At 41.9% G+C, this 15236-nt stretch overlaps 1 protein-coding gene across 2 annotated transcripts in view; it reads left to right on the top strand.

Annotated features, from left to right (window-relative positions):
• The first annotated feature begins 7178 nt into the window (after positions 1-7178).
• creb5b (cAMP responsive element binding protein 5b) overlaps positions 7179-15236 on the top strand; it is a 31990-nt gene continuing 23932 nt past the window's right edge. Inside the window, exons 1-5 of one of the 2 annotated variants that reach the window (XM_061081957.1) lie at positions 7194-7247; positions 7571-7664; positions 9983-10114; positions 11018-11022; positions 11472-11629. In XM_061081957.1, the coding sequence (XP_060937940.1) occupies positions 7194-7247; positions 7571-7664; positions 9983-10114; positions 11018-11022; positions 11472-11629 (443 nt within the window). Of the gene's footprint in view, positions 7248-7570; positions 7665-9982; positions 10115-11017; positions 11023-11471; positions 11630-15236 lie in introns of both variants that reach the window. The other variant, XM_061081956.1, reaches the window with a different exon arrangement.

The raw sequence follows: 15236 nt of genomic DNA, 5'->3' as shown, positions 1-15236 counted from the left end.
GAGACAAAAGGATGTCATAAAGGTTGATTAAAGCTCCGGTTAAAAGACAGAGGCGGAGGAGCTCTGAGTTATGAGGGTTTCTCAGACTGCGTTATTGTTTCAGTGACAGAGCTCTTAGTGCGTCTAGTGGAGTGGTTGCTGGCGAGTGGTAAACATTTCTTAATGTGTGAGGAGTCATTAATCCCTGGAGCTGAGGATGGCTGTGTCTGTGGCCCAAGAAATCACAGCCAGTTGGCACCAACAGGTCACACAGAGCTCCAACATAAATGCTTTGTACAGCAAAGCGCTTTAAATCTCTTCAAATGTGCCGTGGCTGTAGCTAATAGCATTTCATTTCAGACAAGGCAGAGTGGAACAACTACGTATTCTGCATGTCCCTTTCATTCAAGTGAAACTCTCTCTTCCGGGTTAAGGCCCAATGTTTGAAATAGGATTTTTGTAGAAATACATATGAATGATTATCCGAGATGAACTGCTCAGTTTCTGAGCTGTCACCAAGGCCTTGAGCAAAGCAGAAAATTGCTGAACTCCTGAGAGTGTCCTGAAACCTCAAGGCTTAAAGTTTAGTGCAACTGTAATTGAAATGAGTCACTAACTGAAGTGGCTCCTGGTATATTTTCTAAACTTGAGTCCCCATCTGAACAGTTGTTCCTGTGTCCAAATCCAGCTATAAGGCCTTTTTCTACAAGATCGTTTATACCACAGTGCAAATCTGAGGCCTGGTATTCATTCGTCTTAAAAACACTATACACAGAGGTTGTTTGGGGAATGGGGGTTAACAGGGGCCCAGCAGCTTTTTTTGCAATGACTGTCAGTACATGATAGACAACCGTCCACCACCTGTGGACAGGAGCATTTCCAGGGACTTTGGAGGCCCCAGGTAGAAGGACCTAGGGGGGCCCTGCATCAAACCAAACCCAACCACAGTGTCATTGCAGTTTCCTGTACATATCCTATAATTGGTATTTAAGGTGATCTCATAAAATTGTAATAGCTGTTGACTAACGTAATCAGTCGTTCTTTGGGGCCCCATTTCAGCTCAGGGGTCCCAGCCTGCCTTGCTGAAGCTGTTGCAACCCCCCTTCCTGTGAACACAGGTTCATTGTCATCATGGCTTCATTTGATATAAAACTTGCTTCTGAGATGAACAAATTAAAGTGCATCTGAAAGGATTAGTTATCTTCTTCCAGCAAACATTGCACTTTTATCTCTGCTTCTAATTAAGCTAATTACATTTTTTGTTTAATTGCAAGATTACACAAAAAATATTAAACAGATTTCCACTCAACTTGGTGTAAGGATGTGGTCTGGGTCAGGGAAGAACCCATTACATTCTGGTGCAGGTCCAGATCAGCAGGTTGATTCAGAATTTATTTCTCTCTCTCTCTGTCTGTAACACTGCGAGACAGAGTTTCTCAATGTTAAAGTGTTTCCTTCAACATTGTCACCAGAAATAATGCATGGATCTTGATAAGGAAATTTGGCACATTATGGGGAACTGCAATTTGGTGCAGGTCGATTGAATTTAAGTGGACTGATGGGCCTTGGTGGAGAAGCACCTTTCAAGTTAGTGACATGCATTTTATACTTAATGTGAAAAGAACCTAAAACAATGTTAAAGGTACGTTTTCTGTTTGGCTCAGAGTGAATCCTTGATTGATTTATTGTTAGAAATAAAATAGTGCAACTTTATTATTAGAATCAGCCAGACTACAACATACTATGCTGCTTGAAGTTGGAGTATGAAGTCCTGTGCTCAGGGATGAGGTGAGTTGTTGATTCGTGTCTCTTCTCACTCAGCTATTGTTGTCCCTGTATGGGACAGCTCAGAATGGCCAAGCAGCCACAGGATGCAGGAGGCTACAGGCTGTCACTGCTCTTATTTACATGTCTAATTGGTCAGTGTTGGAGATGGATGTTTGCACCACTCCCTCTCCGGGTCCTGGAGCAGCATGTGTCCGCCCCATCCATGCCTCTCTCCGGGTATACGTGTGTGTGTGTGAGTTGGTGTGTGTGTGCGTGTGTGTGTGTGCATGTGCAAACTCCGCCCCTGCTCGCGCCGCCTCCACAGCGGACCGCAATGATTTAGAAGTTCAGGAATCCCACGTGACGTCATCCCGGGGTGACGTTATGCTTCTCTAAATAGATCGTATTGTAATCTTTCCTCAGTCCAACGTGGTTTCTCCTCCGAGGCTGCTTCACGTTTTCTACACTTGTTTGGTGAGTTGAAACCATCGCCGGCCGCCGATCATGCAGAGGACCATGCATGCGCCTCTGCAGGTTTGTTGTGTTTTGTTTTAAAGAAGCGCTCCTTCTTATACTTCTTAGTTGTTTGCCTCCTCCTTTTCTTTTTTTTCTTCTTCTAGTGCAACAGCTTGTTTGGTTGCTGGCTCCAGCGAGTCCTCTTCGAGATGTGGTGTTTTTGTTTTTCCCTCACTTGTTTGTGGCTGCAGCTAGAAGAGATTAAAGTGCGGTGGTAGTTTTGTGGGGCGCAGTGTCATCTCTCAGTCCGGTCTGTGGACTGTGGGTGAAGTTGAACGCGGAGTCAAGTGCTCGGTGTGTCTGCAGGAATTCCTTTGGGACGTGCACATCGCACCAGGCTGTGTCGTGCACGTCTCCTGCTGAGGCTCCAGGAGCTGGACCCCTGCGCCCCTGTCCCGTCTGTCCCATCCCGGGACACGCAGAGCCGGCGTTTGTCCCGTTGCGGACCGGCTGTGGAAAAATGATATAGCTCCGTGGGGTTTTATTTCTCCAATTCCCCGCAGAAGCAAACAAATGGTTGATGCTCCTGTTGCCATGAAATTTATGTTTCCCCTCTTTTCCCCTCGAACAGCACCGGGACTAACATTACGTCATTCTGCAGGCCAGTCGATATTTGATTAAGCGCCGAGATGTGGAGGGTTCTACTTTGTGCTGACGAGGCTCCGCGGCTCGGGAACAAGAAAGATGTTTTAATCCTATGATTACTCCGCCGCTGTAATTGTGTTTAATGGGACGAGCCTATCAATAACCACTTGTTTCCCCCCAGTTTTATTGTCACCCTTTTAAACGGCTGGCGTTAATAACACCCAATAAGGCATTTCACTTTGATGGTGATATTAGTAATTGTCATAATTAAACACAGACTGTGGACCATTCATTTTTTAAATACTTTTAAAAAACAGGACATTTTAATATACTGCAGTAGAATATAGTCGGATTTTCAATTAAAATATGGTTTTAACTCTACTTTTTCACATTTTGGTTTCAAGTAGCTTTACAAAACCAACATCTGTTTTAGACTGAGAAGAGTTAATAACTTTAAATAAGCTCAGAGCTAATTAAAGAATAAGAATAATAAAAGATTCTATATTAATATTCTACTCAAGCATTGTTATTCATATCTCGTTGCCCGACATCAGAACAGGAATAAGAATAGCCACGTCTGTAGAGTCATTGACTCCACATTAATCTCAGTGGATGACTTGTTGTTTACTAACCTTGCTGCAGCAGTAATTCTTCCCATATTTTTCTCAATGTTAAGTCTGATTGCAGTCTCATGCAGCGCCTCGTCGCAGCAATGAAATGTGACCTACGATGAGTTTATTTGTTGATGCTTGTTGCATGTGCTCAAGGTGAAACATTCCTCTGGTAACAATTGTGCTAATGTAGTCGGGGGATCAGATGACGTGAGTCGTTGCAGCCGTCGCACAGTCCAATCAACGTTTTGGCAGCAGGAGACTCTTTTCACCTGCTTTTGTTATGAGCTTACATCTTGTGAGGGAGAGTAGTAATTAGTTATTGAGGTTTACATCACAACAGTGTTTTTGTCACGCACTCAGTTCAAGAGCAGAAGTTCAGGGCAGACATTGTCAAAGAGGGCCATGCTCCCCCGCCTCAGGGATCAACGTGATCCTACCTTGAACTTGTGCTGTCAAAGGCCCCGGCTATGGGGAGCTGAAATTTGAAGTGCTGCGCATGTTTGTGCTTGCTTTAACCCAATATGCCTTCGCACCCCAAGCCGTCCTTTCCCTCACCATACTGTTTAAATTCGAATATGCTTTCCTACCTGGAGAATTCCAGCCCGGCTCCTCTTGAAATCGAACGCCGGACCCTAATCCTTCCCCTCGCTCACATCAGGAAATGGTTAATATAAAGTGTAACCAAATTTCCTCTGCTAAACTAAAACATCTATATCAAATGAGAGCCAAGTGCCCCTTCCAAGCAAAGGACTTTGAGCATTGATAATTTGAATGGAGCGAGCGATTGGATAATTCACAGGAGGCATTCACAGAAATAATGGTGAGAAGTTTTATGTGTCATGTGGTTTGAATTTCCTGCTAAATGTGATGAACCGATCACGTCCCATTTTAGAAATAGGGAGAAGAAGAAGGTGGAAGCCTGATTTCTCAGCTGTTTTGAAAGTCATGGATACTCTCTTTCTCAAGTTATGAATCAGTGCCTTCATTAGGGCTCCAAAGTGAAAGCCCCGAATGAGAAAGATTAGATGTTTCTGATTAAAATGAGGTGATTTATTGTTGCACATGTGTTCAGGAAGAAAGACTGAAAACAAATGTGTTGTAGAAACAGCTGGAAGTTCAATGTTACTTCATTTGAGATAAAAGTGGGGCCTAGAATGTTGATTGAAGACGAAAATAATCGGCAGCTTGTCTTTACACAGGTTCTAATACTCGCCATCATCCTGGAGTTTATAGTTTTGGGTTGAAGGTTAGAATCGGCAGTGTTAGTCGTGTTTGTTGTGTCAAAGGGAACCAGGTGAGTTTTCAGGGGGCCCAGCAGAAGAGAGCGAGGGAACTGGTGACAGAAAGAGAGAGCAGGGCTCATTGCTCTCTGACAGAGAGACCCTGTCCAGACCCTGTTCTGCAGGCCCGGTCATGAAGTACAGCTTGTTAGGAAAACAGCACTGCTTAGCATAACACAATATTTGAGTGTTTTGACTGTGCTTGAGGAAACAGACACACATGTACATAGTGTATGAAGGTATTCATGCTCAACACGTGTCACGCGGCACCCACTTGGATGTCGGATGCGTTGCCGTTCTTGTGAATTGATAGCGGCGGCAGGTTAAAGGAGTCATAAAGTTTTTTGTTATCTGTTTGTTATTATAGATCTCGCGGCAGCATCTGTGTTGCAAACGCCTCAGATGTTCCAGTCATCGCAGGGACCCATGATGAACAAACTGTTAACAGACCCTTTAGAAAGAAAAAAACATATTATTTACATTTGACCTCTCTGTATTTTATCCAACTTTACTTTAGTGGTGTCAGAATAGAGAGAGACTGTGTTTTTATCCACCTTCGAGGCACTATTCAAATCAGGCCTCTCTCAGTTATTGATGCACAAATGAAGTGTCCATATCTGTAGTTCAGGCACATGCTCTTCAGGCCTCTGGTTCAAATGACACTAGGGTGTAGATGGAGTCCTGTATGGAGTTCAAATGTTCATTCCTGGTTTGCATGTCCTGTACAAAAAGATCTGCATGTTAATCTCGCTGCTTTACCACAGTCACAGTTGTGGCTTGAAGCTGAGTTGTGCCCAAGTTGTGGGGAACTGTTAAATAAAACATCTGTCAGAAGGTGTTGAACATGTAGCACTGAGCCTGTGGTGACTGCTCACAGGTTGTTTAGTTTGCGTCGGTCAGTTCTGTCAGTTCTCGCTGCTTCACACTGGACAATGATTGACCTTCGAATAAGAGATTCTCTAAGGCCATGGGCTTGAGTCCAAGAAATACTCAAATAATACTTATTTTCTTTTCTCCATCTTACTTTGCTGAGTATAATTATTTTTTAATAAAAACCCTTTTCTCATTTAATGAAATAAGCCGAGCACATCTGTATTTAATGTTGTCTTAACACAAACATCTCTGAGGAGAACTACTTAAATCAAATGCAGCGTACAGTTATTAAAATAATAATTTAGGTCAGGAAATCACTGCTTAAAAACTAAATAAGTTAAGAATCAGACTGGAGGTTCGTTGCCAGCTTTTTCTGCTTTAATACTCTTTACAGACATAGTTCAGTCAAATGCACTGGTGCGTCTACAGACACACTTGTTGCGGTGGAAGGGCCACAAGTCAACTTCTACTTTTTTAAATTTATAAATATATTTCAACTTTTTCTGACTAAAAGCTTGTTTTTAACATGATATTTAAAAGAATCAAAATGTGAGTAAAGACGTCTCGTTTGCATTAAAGGCAATGTACGTTTTTTAAATAACAAGATGATTTCGAGAAGCTGTTAAAATGCACCTGTTATTTCTGCTGTTTTTACTCTGGTGCCATAAACATAGTCAGGCTGTTTTTAATGTATTTATAAAATGAATGCAGGTTGTGTTTTGTTTGTGTGTGTGTGTGTGTGTAATTTGTAAGTTAAGGGAGGGACAGGATAATATTTACATCATTTGTAGGCCTTTACATTTTATGTGCCAGTGGATTGGTGTGATATTTTTTTAAGCAGAGGACAGGCAGGGCCACAATTCTGGAAAAGTCTGTCCTCTTTTACCTTTACTTAAAGCATCAAACACGCTAACTGAAGCCAATGCATATTGGACATGATGCATGGCTATAGCTGTAGTGTACTTGTATTTACTGTAAAACACTCATTTAGATAATGGTTCTTGCTAAAAATATATATACAAATATTTTCTTCTTATTTGTAAGTTTCAAAACTAACGTGTCTTTTTAAAATTAAAATTGAACAAACAAATGAACCGAGCGTCTGTTTAGGCCTCCTGCACCGCTGCTCTGCCTTCACTTCCCTTTCTTGTTCTCATTATGTGTATACAAACTTAATATAGGCTAATGTTTACCTAAAAGTTGTACGACCAACATTTCTAAAGACTTTATAGTGTGACCTTTTAAAAACATTAATGAGGTTTAAGTACCTTCCATTTAAAGTTAATTTAGTCTTAGTACATATCGGTATATTAGTGAAAGAGAAAATGTACATTTTTTTGTATCACTACTTGGCAGATATTGTTGTCATGCAGACAATGTGAGAGTGTGTGTGTATTTGTGTATTTGTGTATAAACTGCCAAAACCTTTGCCCTGGTTTCATTTGACTCTGTATTGTGAAAATGCTATCTTTATTAGCCAGAAATACATTCAGGTGCAATGTCAATGTTACGGGTGTGTAAGTAAGTCTTTCTTCTTTTTTCTTTTTTCTCATAGTTTTATGAGAAGTCTGCCAGAGTGATGAACTCGGACCAGGAAAGGCCATTCATGTGCAATGCTCCTGGCTGTTCTCAGGTGAGTGTGTCGAGTGAGTGTGTGTGTAACATGAAGAGGAGGCCCGAGGAGCAGGTCACTGCCTCATGCATACGGGAGGGACAGAGGAGCATGGAACTAATTAAAATCAAACTGTAAATAACGCTGCAGATGTAAAAATATCTATAGAAAAAAATGTTCTGCAAAGTCAGCACCGAGACTGATCATCATCATAACAATACAGTCTTTAAATGAATAATAAAAGGGGAACATGTAGGGGATCACGTGACAGATTTATAAATGGTTTCCCGGTTGTTTATTTGTCTTTATACATGTAATTCTTACACTTTTTTAAAACTCGACAGCGATTCCCCACGGAGGACCATTTGATGATACACCGACACAAACATGAGATGACCCTTAAGTTCCCCTCCATAAAGAACGACAACATGTTATCAGGTGAGTTACAGACACATCCGTGCAGACACACACTGCCTCAGCAGGGCTCACGGGGAACTTGTAGTTCCTTTGCAGGTGTGTACCTCGGTGACTCATGGGCAGACGCACTCGTCTGTCATCAGAAACACTTTATAGCGTGTCTATACCAGTTGTTTACAGTAATGTAAATTATATGACACATGTTACCTCGCAGCTCGGCTCTATTCAGTGCGTACCACTTACGCACAGCAGGATGAAGACAAGCTGACTTATGACGGAAGCATGTCGAGTTAAATTCTTCTCCCATGTGTGATTTACACCGGAGGTATCATTAGTCTTCAACTAACTGTAGTATGAACGGGAGGTGGTTTACAACTGTTTTATTACAACCCCGGTGACATGCATCTGGTTAAATTCATAGATTGTGTTCTGCATATACAAGTGTTCACCCAAGGCCAATCCATAAGTATAGATCTGCGTTCTATTTTTTTAATGATGGAACTTGGGTTATGTTATGAGCTTCTAAAAAGGAGGGGGGGGAAGGGTTTGTTGTAAAAATGTATTTTGGAAACACAGGTCATGATGAAAGTTTGAGTCAATCCCCAGTCTAGCCAGAATGGATAAACACCCTGAAGTATGCTTTTAGCCTTTGAAACAAGCCTGATCCTAAAATCACCTTCGACTGTCTGAAACCTGATCTGTGAGCACCCCCACAATGTCAAGCTGAATACCGCGGCTTGACTGAGTTCAACAAATGAGACCCCCACTCAGGAGGTGGGATCTGTACTTTATCAGCTAAAAAGGGGCTGTCAACTTTAGTATCTCTCTCTCCCTAACAGTACTAAAGTGATGTTTTCTTAGAATCACTGCAGATATGGAACAACAACTTGAACTTAAGTATGAATGTGGATCTCTCTTCATTTTATAAAGTGTTTGTTCATGTAACTGGGGTCTGCATGAACAAAACAAACATTTGAGTATGGTGCAGAATCATGGAGGGGAGAAAATAAAAAGCGTAACAAACAGAAGCATCAGGGAAAATGGAAGAAAAAGTTCATAATTATATACTCGATTCGGTGATTTAGCAAATTAATACAGGGTTAATCTAAACAGTAAAAATATGTAGTGAAACTCGAACAAATGCTTTATCTGGTGATATTAATCATCCCGTATGTTACACTCTTCTCTTTTTGAGTTCCATAAGAAGGTGTGATTGTAGTTTTAGGTGCCACAAAATAATCTGAGTGTACTTTTTTCATCAAATGCTTTTCTCTAGACTTCTTACAAGAGCAGGGGATTTCTTTTCCCCTAGTAAATGCAAATGACGGTCAGTCAGTACTGAGTCAAAAAGCCGTTTCAAATGTGTTCTTAATGCTGTGGATAGTTTTGTTATGGAGCTAAACACTGGACCTCGGTTTGGTGTATCTGGTGGCGGTTTGGGTGAATGCCCACAGTGTAGCAGCATCAAGGGCCAATGCAGGAGAAGTGTAGACTGCTGTCCCAGCTTTTGGAGTAAGACTGGCCACTCTTCTCAGCTGCTAGACCTGCCAGGCAGACAGGTAGAGAGCCAGTGTGCATCAAAGCCCACCAGGGACACCAAGCGGTTTGGTGATCATCAGCTCGGACCGCAAGAGTGGAACACAGTATGCTTTGTCTGAGCAGCAGCCACACTGACAAAGCTGTCAAGCAGCTTATCCTTTTTATGGGTTTCTGACTCAAGGCAATGGATTTCATCCCTTAAGTTTCAGTTTGTACACGTGCAACCATAATAATCACTGTGCAAAATAAAACTAATCAAACAATAAAAACCAAATCCTACCGAGGTGGGATTGTGAGTTTGTTTTCAACTTTAATTAATTCAATTACAATTAATAAGTGTTTTGATGCTTTCCCAGAATTTGTGTAGAACAGAGACCTGCTTTACTATCAAAAAGACAAAATCTCACTCTTAACAATATGAGACCTTTAAAATATATACATACATCTTTTAATAATTTGTATTTTATGTATGTATTGTCATAATTTTCTTCTCTATTTGCAGTAATGTTTGTTTGTTTATAGTTTGTCTGTCATTGTATATACGGACTCTTTCAGTTGTGATGAGCCATGGGTTGTTAACTAAATAAAAAATTAGCTTTAACTCAAATTATAACATTTATTATGTTGGAGCATTTATTATGCTTAATACTGTGCACAGTTTAAGCAGTGTCTGTATTCCTCGAGCTTTAATCTGTTGCTGTTCACATTGATGGTGTATTTACAGCCTTACAAGTTAAAAACTATCAAAAGGATGTTAATCTGGAAGCTAAAATAAATAAAAACTTTTCCTTGATTTCCAGACCAGACGCCGACACCGACGCGTTTCTTGAAGAACTGTGAGGAGGTGGGATTGTTCAGTGAACTGGACTGCTCCATCGAGCAGGAGTTTTGCAAGGCCCAGGAAGAAGAGGACAGCAAACAGGTACTGCAGAGTTGCACTTTAAATACAAGCTAAAAACAAACCATCTATGTGAACCAAAAGCAGCAGCCACCCACAGGGCTTAGGTCATTCAGGTGTGAACGGTTATCTAGCGCTATCATCACTCAACAACAGCCCACAACATGTGATCTGACACACATGCTTTTAATAGATTCAGAAAACCTTGACCTCATGTAACCACACTGCTCACAAGTTTAAAGCTGATAACAACAGATTTGTAGACAACCTCTATATGTCTGCACATCCAGCCCTTGTTGTGCTGCAGATGCTACACTCTTTATCAGTCTTGCTGACGGTGACAGGCACGGGAAGCAGGTGGAGATTTTTCCACCCACCACAGGTGAAGAAAAAGAGATCAGCTTCTCCAACTGTAACTTCAAACAGCTCTTCAGCCATCTCTCAGGGAGTCCTGTTTCCTCCCAGACACTCAGACAGACCCTTTGTAGCAGTAATAAAAGACCTGAGCAGACGCTCTCGCATGTGCTCGTAGTCGCAGACCTTTGACATATAACAAAAGAAGTGATCATTTATGCACTGCAGATATGACCCGAGGCTTCAGTACCTGAAACTAGGGTGCTTGTCAAATCACCGCAAGACAGACTGCTTATCTAATGTCTGGGAAGATGTGCAGTGCACGCTGAAGCTAAGCTGTCGTTTGGGTGGTTTGGCTCTGGAGCTCATCTGTGCTCAGGTCATGCCATGTCTAGCCTCTCCAGCCTGTGTGGTTTATGATGGGAGTCTCTGCTAAGTCAGCAGGAGGCGAGTCAGAGCAAGACTCTGGGAGTGCAAAGCACAATAGACGGAGATAAGGAACGAAAGCACTGAAACCTCAGGAAAACAACAATCAGCCAATGTTAATATAAAACAGTCACATATTCATGTGCAGACATTCCAGTGAAGGTAGAAGACTGAGTGATTTATTTGTATCGTATTGTATTACAAAAAATTGCAACATTTTCTATCCACATTTTATGTCTGATTATTGGCAGTGGCTGTTGCTGTTATATATGAAGATATGTGAGTTGAGCGTGAAGATACATTGTTACTTTGGATTTTAGCGTATATGCCATTATGTGTAAACAAAGAAACTGTCCTGCTGGGTAAATAACAACAAGCAGGCCTGGTCTTCATTGTTTTCTCAACTCTGCTCAGAAAAAAGCTGTCGATTATAGTTAACATAGTTCCTCATTACCAATTCAAGCTGGGCTCACAGGGCCCGAGGCCAAACGTTTGTAAAGCTCAGGTTGTGATAAAAATAAAACTTTCTGGCACAGAATTGAGGCTCTTGACAGATTTCTTACCCTATATATATACATTCCTTTCTTTCTCTCCTACCCCGCTCTCTGCAGAACATCTCACTGCACGGCCAGGGAGGCCAAGGCCAGCACCAGCAGTCCCACTCGCGGATGGGCAACCATGACACCAGCATAGTGATCCAGCAGGCCCTGCCCTCCCCTCAGTCCAGCTCCGTCATCACTCAGGCTCCATCCACGAATAGACAGATCGGGTGAGTGGGCTACACAGTTGGAAAATCCAGCTAATCATAAGCAACGGCTCCAAAAATGAAAATTAAATAAGACATGTGCCAGAAAGACTGGAAAGAATGGAGTTTTTGTCATTTTAATTCAATGTAGGTGATTAGTATGAGTTTCTTTTTTGCTACCATGGGTTAGAGGCAGTGTAAAGAAGTGCTGACCGACTGAAAATCACCTGAGAGGTGCTGTGATTGGAGTGTAACCTCAAGAGCGGCCCTGCTATAGCTACAGCCTTAGGGTCGGCCTGGTCGCCTTTGTGTCCGGGCCGATTGTCATAGCTCCGTAGTCTCTGAGGTAATGTCAGTATTTTGTTACATTTGCAGCAGTGTGTGTGTGTATGTGTTGGCCTGGCGATTCATGTTTTGCTGTTCAGTCAGTATTGTCCCACAGCACAGCATGCCAAGAGGGTCCCAGAGGACATGATGAGGTCATTTTGGCGGTTTAGCATTTCATGCTCCAAAATATTTCTTTTCACTGTATGGGAATGTCGGCCACGACATGAGAGCTATGTTTCTCATACCTGAGCATACAGGTGTATGATAACAGTCGATATAGAAAATGTATTAACAGTCATCTGTGTTGGGTGCTGCTTTGTCATTTAGCGGCAGTGTTTAGTGGTCAAGGAAGAGTTCATTTTGTAGAGTTTCAAGCTTTTTCAATCATAGTCATGATTAGATCATGTGCTAATGATCCATATCTGTATTCAGTGAGGCTGTGTGAGGCACTAATTTGAAAAACTCTCATAAACTTCATGAGCTCTTTGAGGCAAGCGTCTTCCCATCTCTGACCTGTTGTTATACGTTTAAGTAACATAATCATTTCCACATTTATATGCATTTAACATATGAGTAGCATAATCATCACCACATGTATACTTATTTTTTTTACACACGTCTTTTCCTTATGAGGACACTCCCTTGACCTCATTATCCCTTAACCCCAACCACCTTCAAACCTGTGCCAGGGCTTTGTTACTGTAAACCAGACCTGTGGCAAGCTCGTCAGACATCGAGAAGGCTCAGTGTTCTAGGCCTGTGCTGCGTCGAGGTTGTCCTGTGTAGATTTACAGCTTGAGGAGCTGGTGAATATTGGATGTGAGGCCCATCACTAAGCTTGACTGACACCCCGTCAGGCTCTTTGTTGAGAACACGGGTGGAATTTCATCCCCTTGGAGGAGCAGCAATCACAGCCAGTAACAGAGACTTCACCAGGCCAGCTTCACCTGAGTTTACCTGTCATTAAAAATTCCTCACCTTGCAAAACCACAGGCTTCGTACTGTTGTTATGGTCACAAATCCGTCACCGAATTGTTGAGAGACTGGTGGTTTTACTGCCTGCACACGTAAAACACATCACTTGGAAAAAACAGAGCTGGTATTCACGGTGGTAGTGGTTTTCAGCCACAGTTTATGGCGCAGCCGTCCCAGCGGCAGTTTATCTGTTGCACATTATTAGACCCGGTCCCTGAGCAGCAATAGTACGTGCTGAGATTGCAGGGACGTCACTTGTTTACGAGGACGGAGGTATCCTAACACACGAGTGGGATGAGCAGATTCACATGAGAGAAAACTGATCTGGAAATGTTCACATCAGCAGGAAAATGAGTTGAGGAAACCCCTCTGCTGAGAAGCAATGCTTCCACAGGAAGCCATTAGGGCCAACCAAAGGCTCCGTGCACAGGGTTTCTCCACAGGAACTTCCTACATGCATAACAAGCCGGACCCTTCACAGGCTAGCTGTGCTCTGTCCAGACTGAGGAGCCTTAAATGTCCGAACAATGGTGACGATTGTTGTAACTAGCCTTTTTTTTTTCAGCCACTTCATCTATAGACTCCAATATGTTTAAAGTCTAATTTCCCCTGTCTTTGTGAAGAAAATCATTTAAAACTAAACTTTATTCTTCAATTCATTAACTGTGCAAATGCTTATGTTTTATACGTAATTAAGATCACTTTAGAGACCATTAGGAAACGGTAATCCTTGTCAGGAATAGGGAGTTTTCTGTTTGTGATCAATGCAGGCTCATTAAGCTTTTAATCCTGACACGTTTTATGGAGCTCTGTGGTGAATATATCACTGAATGAGACAAAAGTCACCAAACTAAATCAGTCTAATCTCACATCTGCTTCCTCGGTTCTTTCCTCTGCTCTGTCGAACGTGCAGTGTGAGCATCCAATGAATTAGGATAACAAGTCATTTTCATTGCTCCACAATGTTTACTAAAGAGCTTTGAGGCTTGGAATCAATTAGGATTGGCTTTCCTCAAGTCCATTTACTTTAGGGTTGAGCGGAGCCTACAGCTGTGAAACCTGAGGACCTCTCTCTCGCTCTCTCTCTCTCTCTTTCTCTCCCTCTTCCTTTGCTCCAAGTCCCTAAACAAGGTCTTCGGGGAGCCACTCTGACACAAACCAGTGTTAAAAACCAGGCGTAAGAAAGAGCCAGCAGATCTTAATGTCACGGCTATCATTATCGTACAAAGGGAAGCGTCGCACACTGATTTGAACGTGCTCTGCTTTTCATTTATAAACATCTGGCACAGAGTTAAATGCGTTGGACGTTACGAGTCAGCCATGTGAGATACAGCATTGTGTGGAAACCTCAACCTTTTTTTACCCGTGAGTGGTGACGTGTGGGTGAGATGGGTGTAGGCACGAGGAATTAAAAAATCACATTTTCTATTCCGGCTCAACAGGGGAATTCGTTTCCATTGTTTCCATTACGTAGCACAGTGGACCTGACTGCAGCTGGGCTACATGAGGATTTATTCCAGTACAGATGTGGTAAAACATCTGATCATCAATTTATAATATTTCAATACCACTTTCAATTATGTGCATGAAAACCGGTGCTTTTTAGAGACTGTCTTTAACACTTTATAATAAGTAATTCCTAAGAATGGTTAGAACTGTGTAAAACTAAATCCATTTCTCTAAATCAAGAGTTTTAAATCTGAGAGTGTGGTGCTCCCCTCAGAGAAACCTTGGAAAAGAGCGGCCCTTCACCACACCTTAGTTTACTTGCTTGGTTTGGCTCAATTTCTCGGTGCGATCGCGATCATGTTATTTCATCCCGTTGACACTCAACAACTGAGTAAGATAACCAAATATTGCTGTTTGACGTAACTTCAGACTTGCACCAAATACAAAAAGAGTTCTGTCCTAAGGGATTTTTTTGGTTTCTGAGTCTGGGACAACACTTTTAGGCTCGTCTATGTGTTCTGCTCTTAATAACTAACTAACTAATTTATTTTTTCACTTCCAATCCGAGGGGCCAACCTCCCACTTTGAAAAACTCTGCTCTAAATCACTGAGTGTTGATGCAGTGCTGTTTTGTTTTTATCACCATCTAAAAAAGACAGTATTTGTCTTATATTCCTCCACCAAGATCTATTTCCAAATAGAAGTTTTATCATTTTTCTCTTGTGCAAATGCGACATGAACAATATCTCATTTGGTATTTTAATGCTGTGAGTGCATTTGTCTTTCACATTGTTCGTGATGTCCTACCCTGGACACGCATTGTGTGCATCTGTGTCTGGCTGTCCCATCAATGTGCAAAGCTGCAAAGGAAGTCAGAATT

This window comes from Limanda limanda, chromosome 11 (assembly GCF_963576545.1).
Source record: "Limanda limanda chromosome 11, fLimLim1.1, whole genome shotgun sequence".
Taxonomy (NCBI): domain Eukaryota; kingdom Metazoa; phylum Chordata; class Actinopteri; order Pleuronectiformes; family Pleuronectidae; genus Limanda; species Limanda limanda.
The sequence above is the reverse complement of the archived record's forward strand: the minus strand, read 5'-3'. Positions and strand labels throughout refer to the sequence as shown.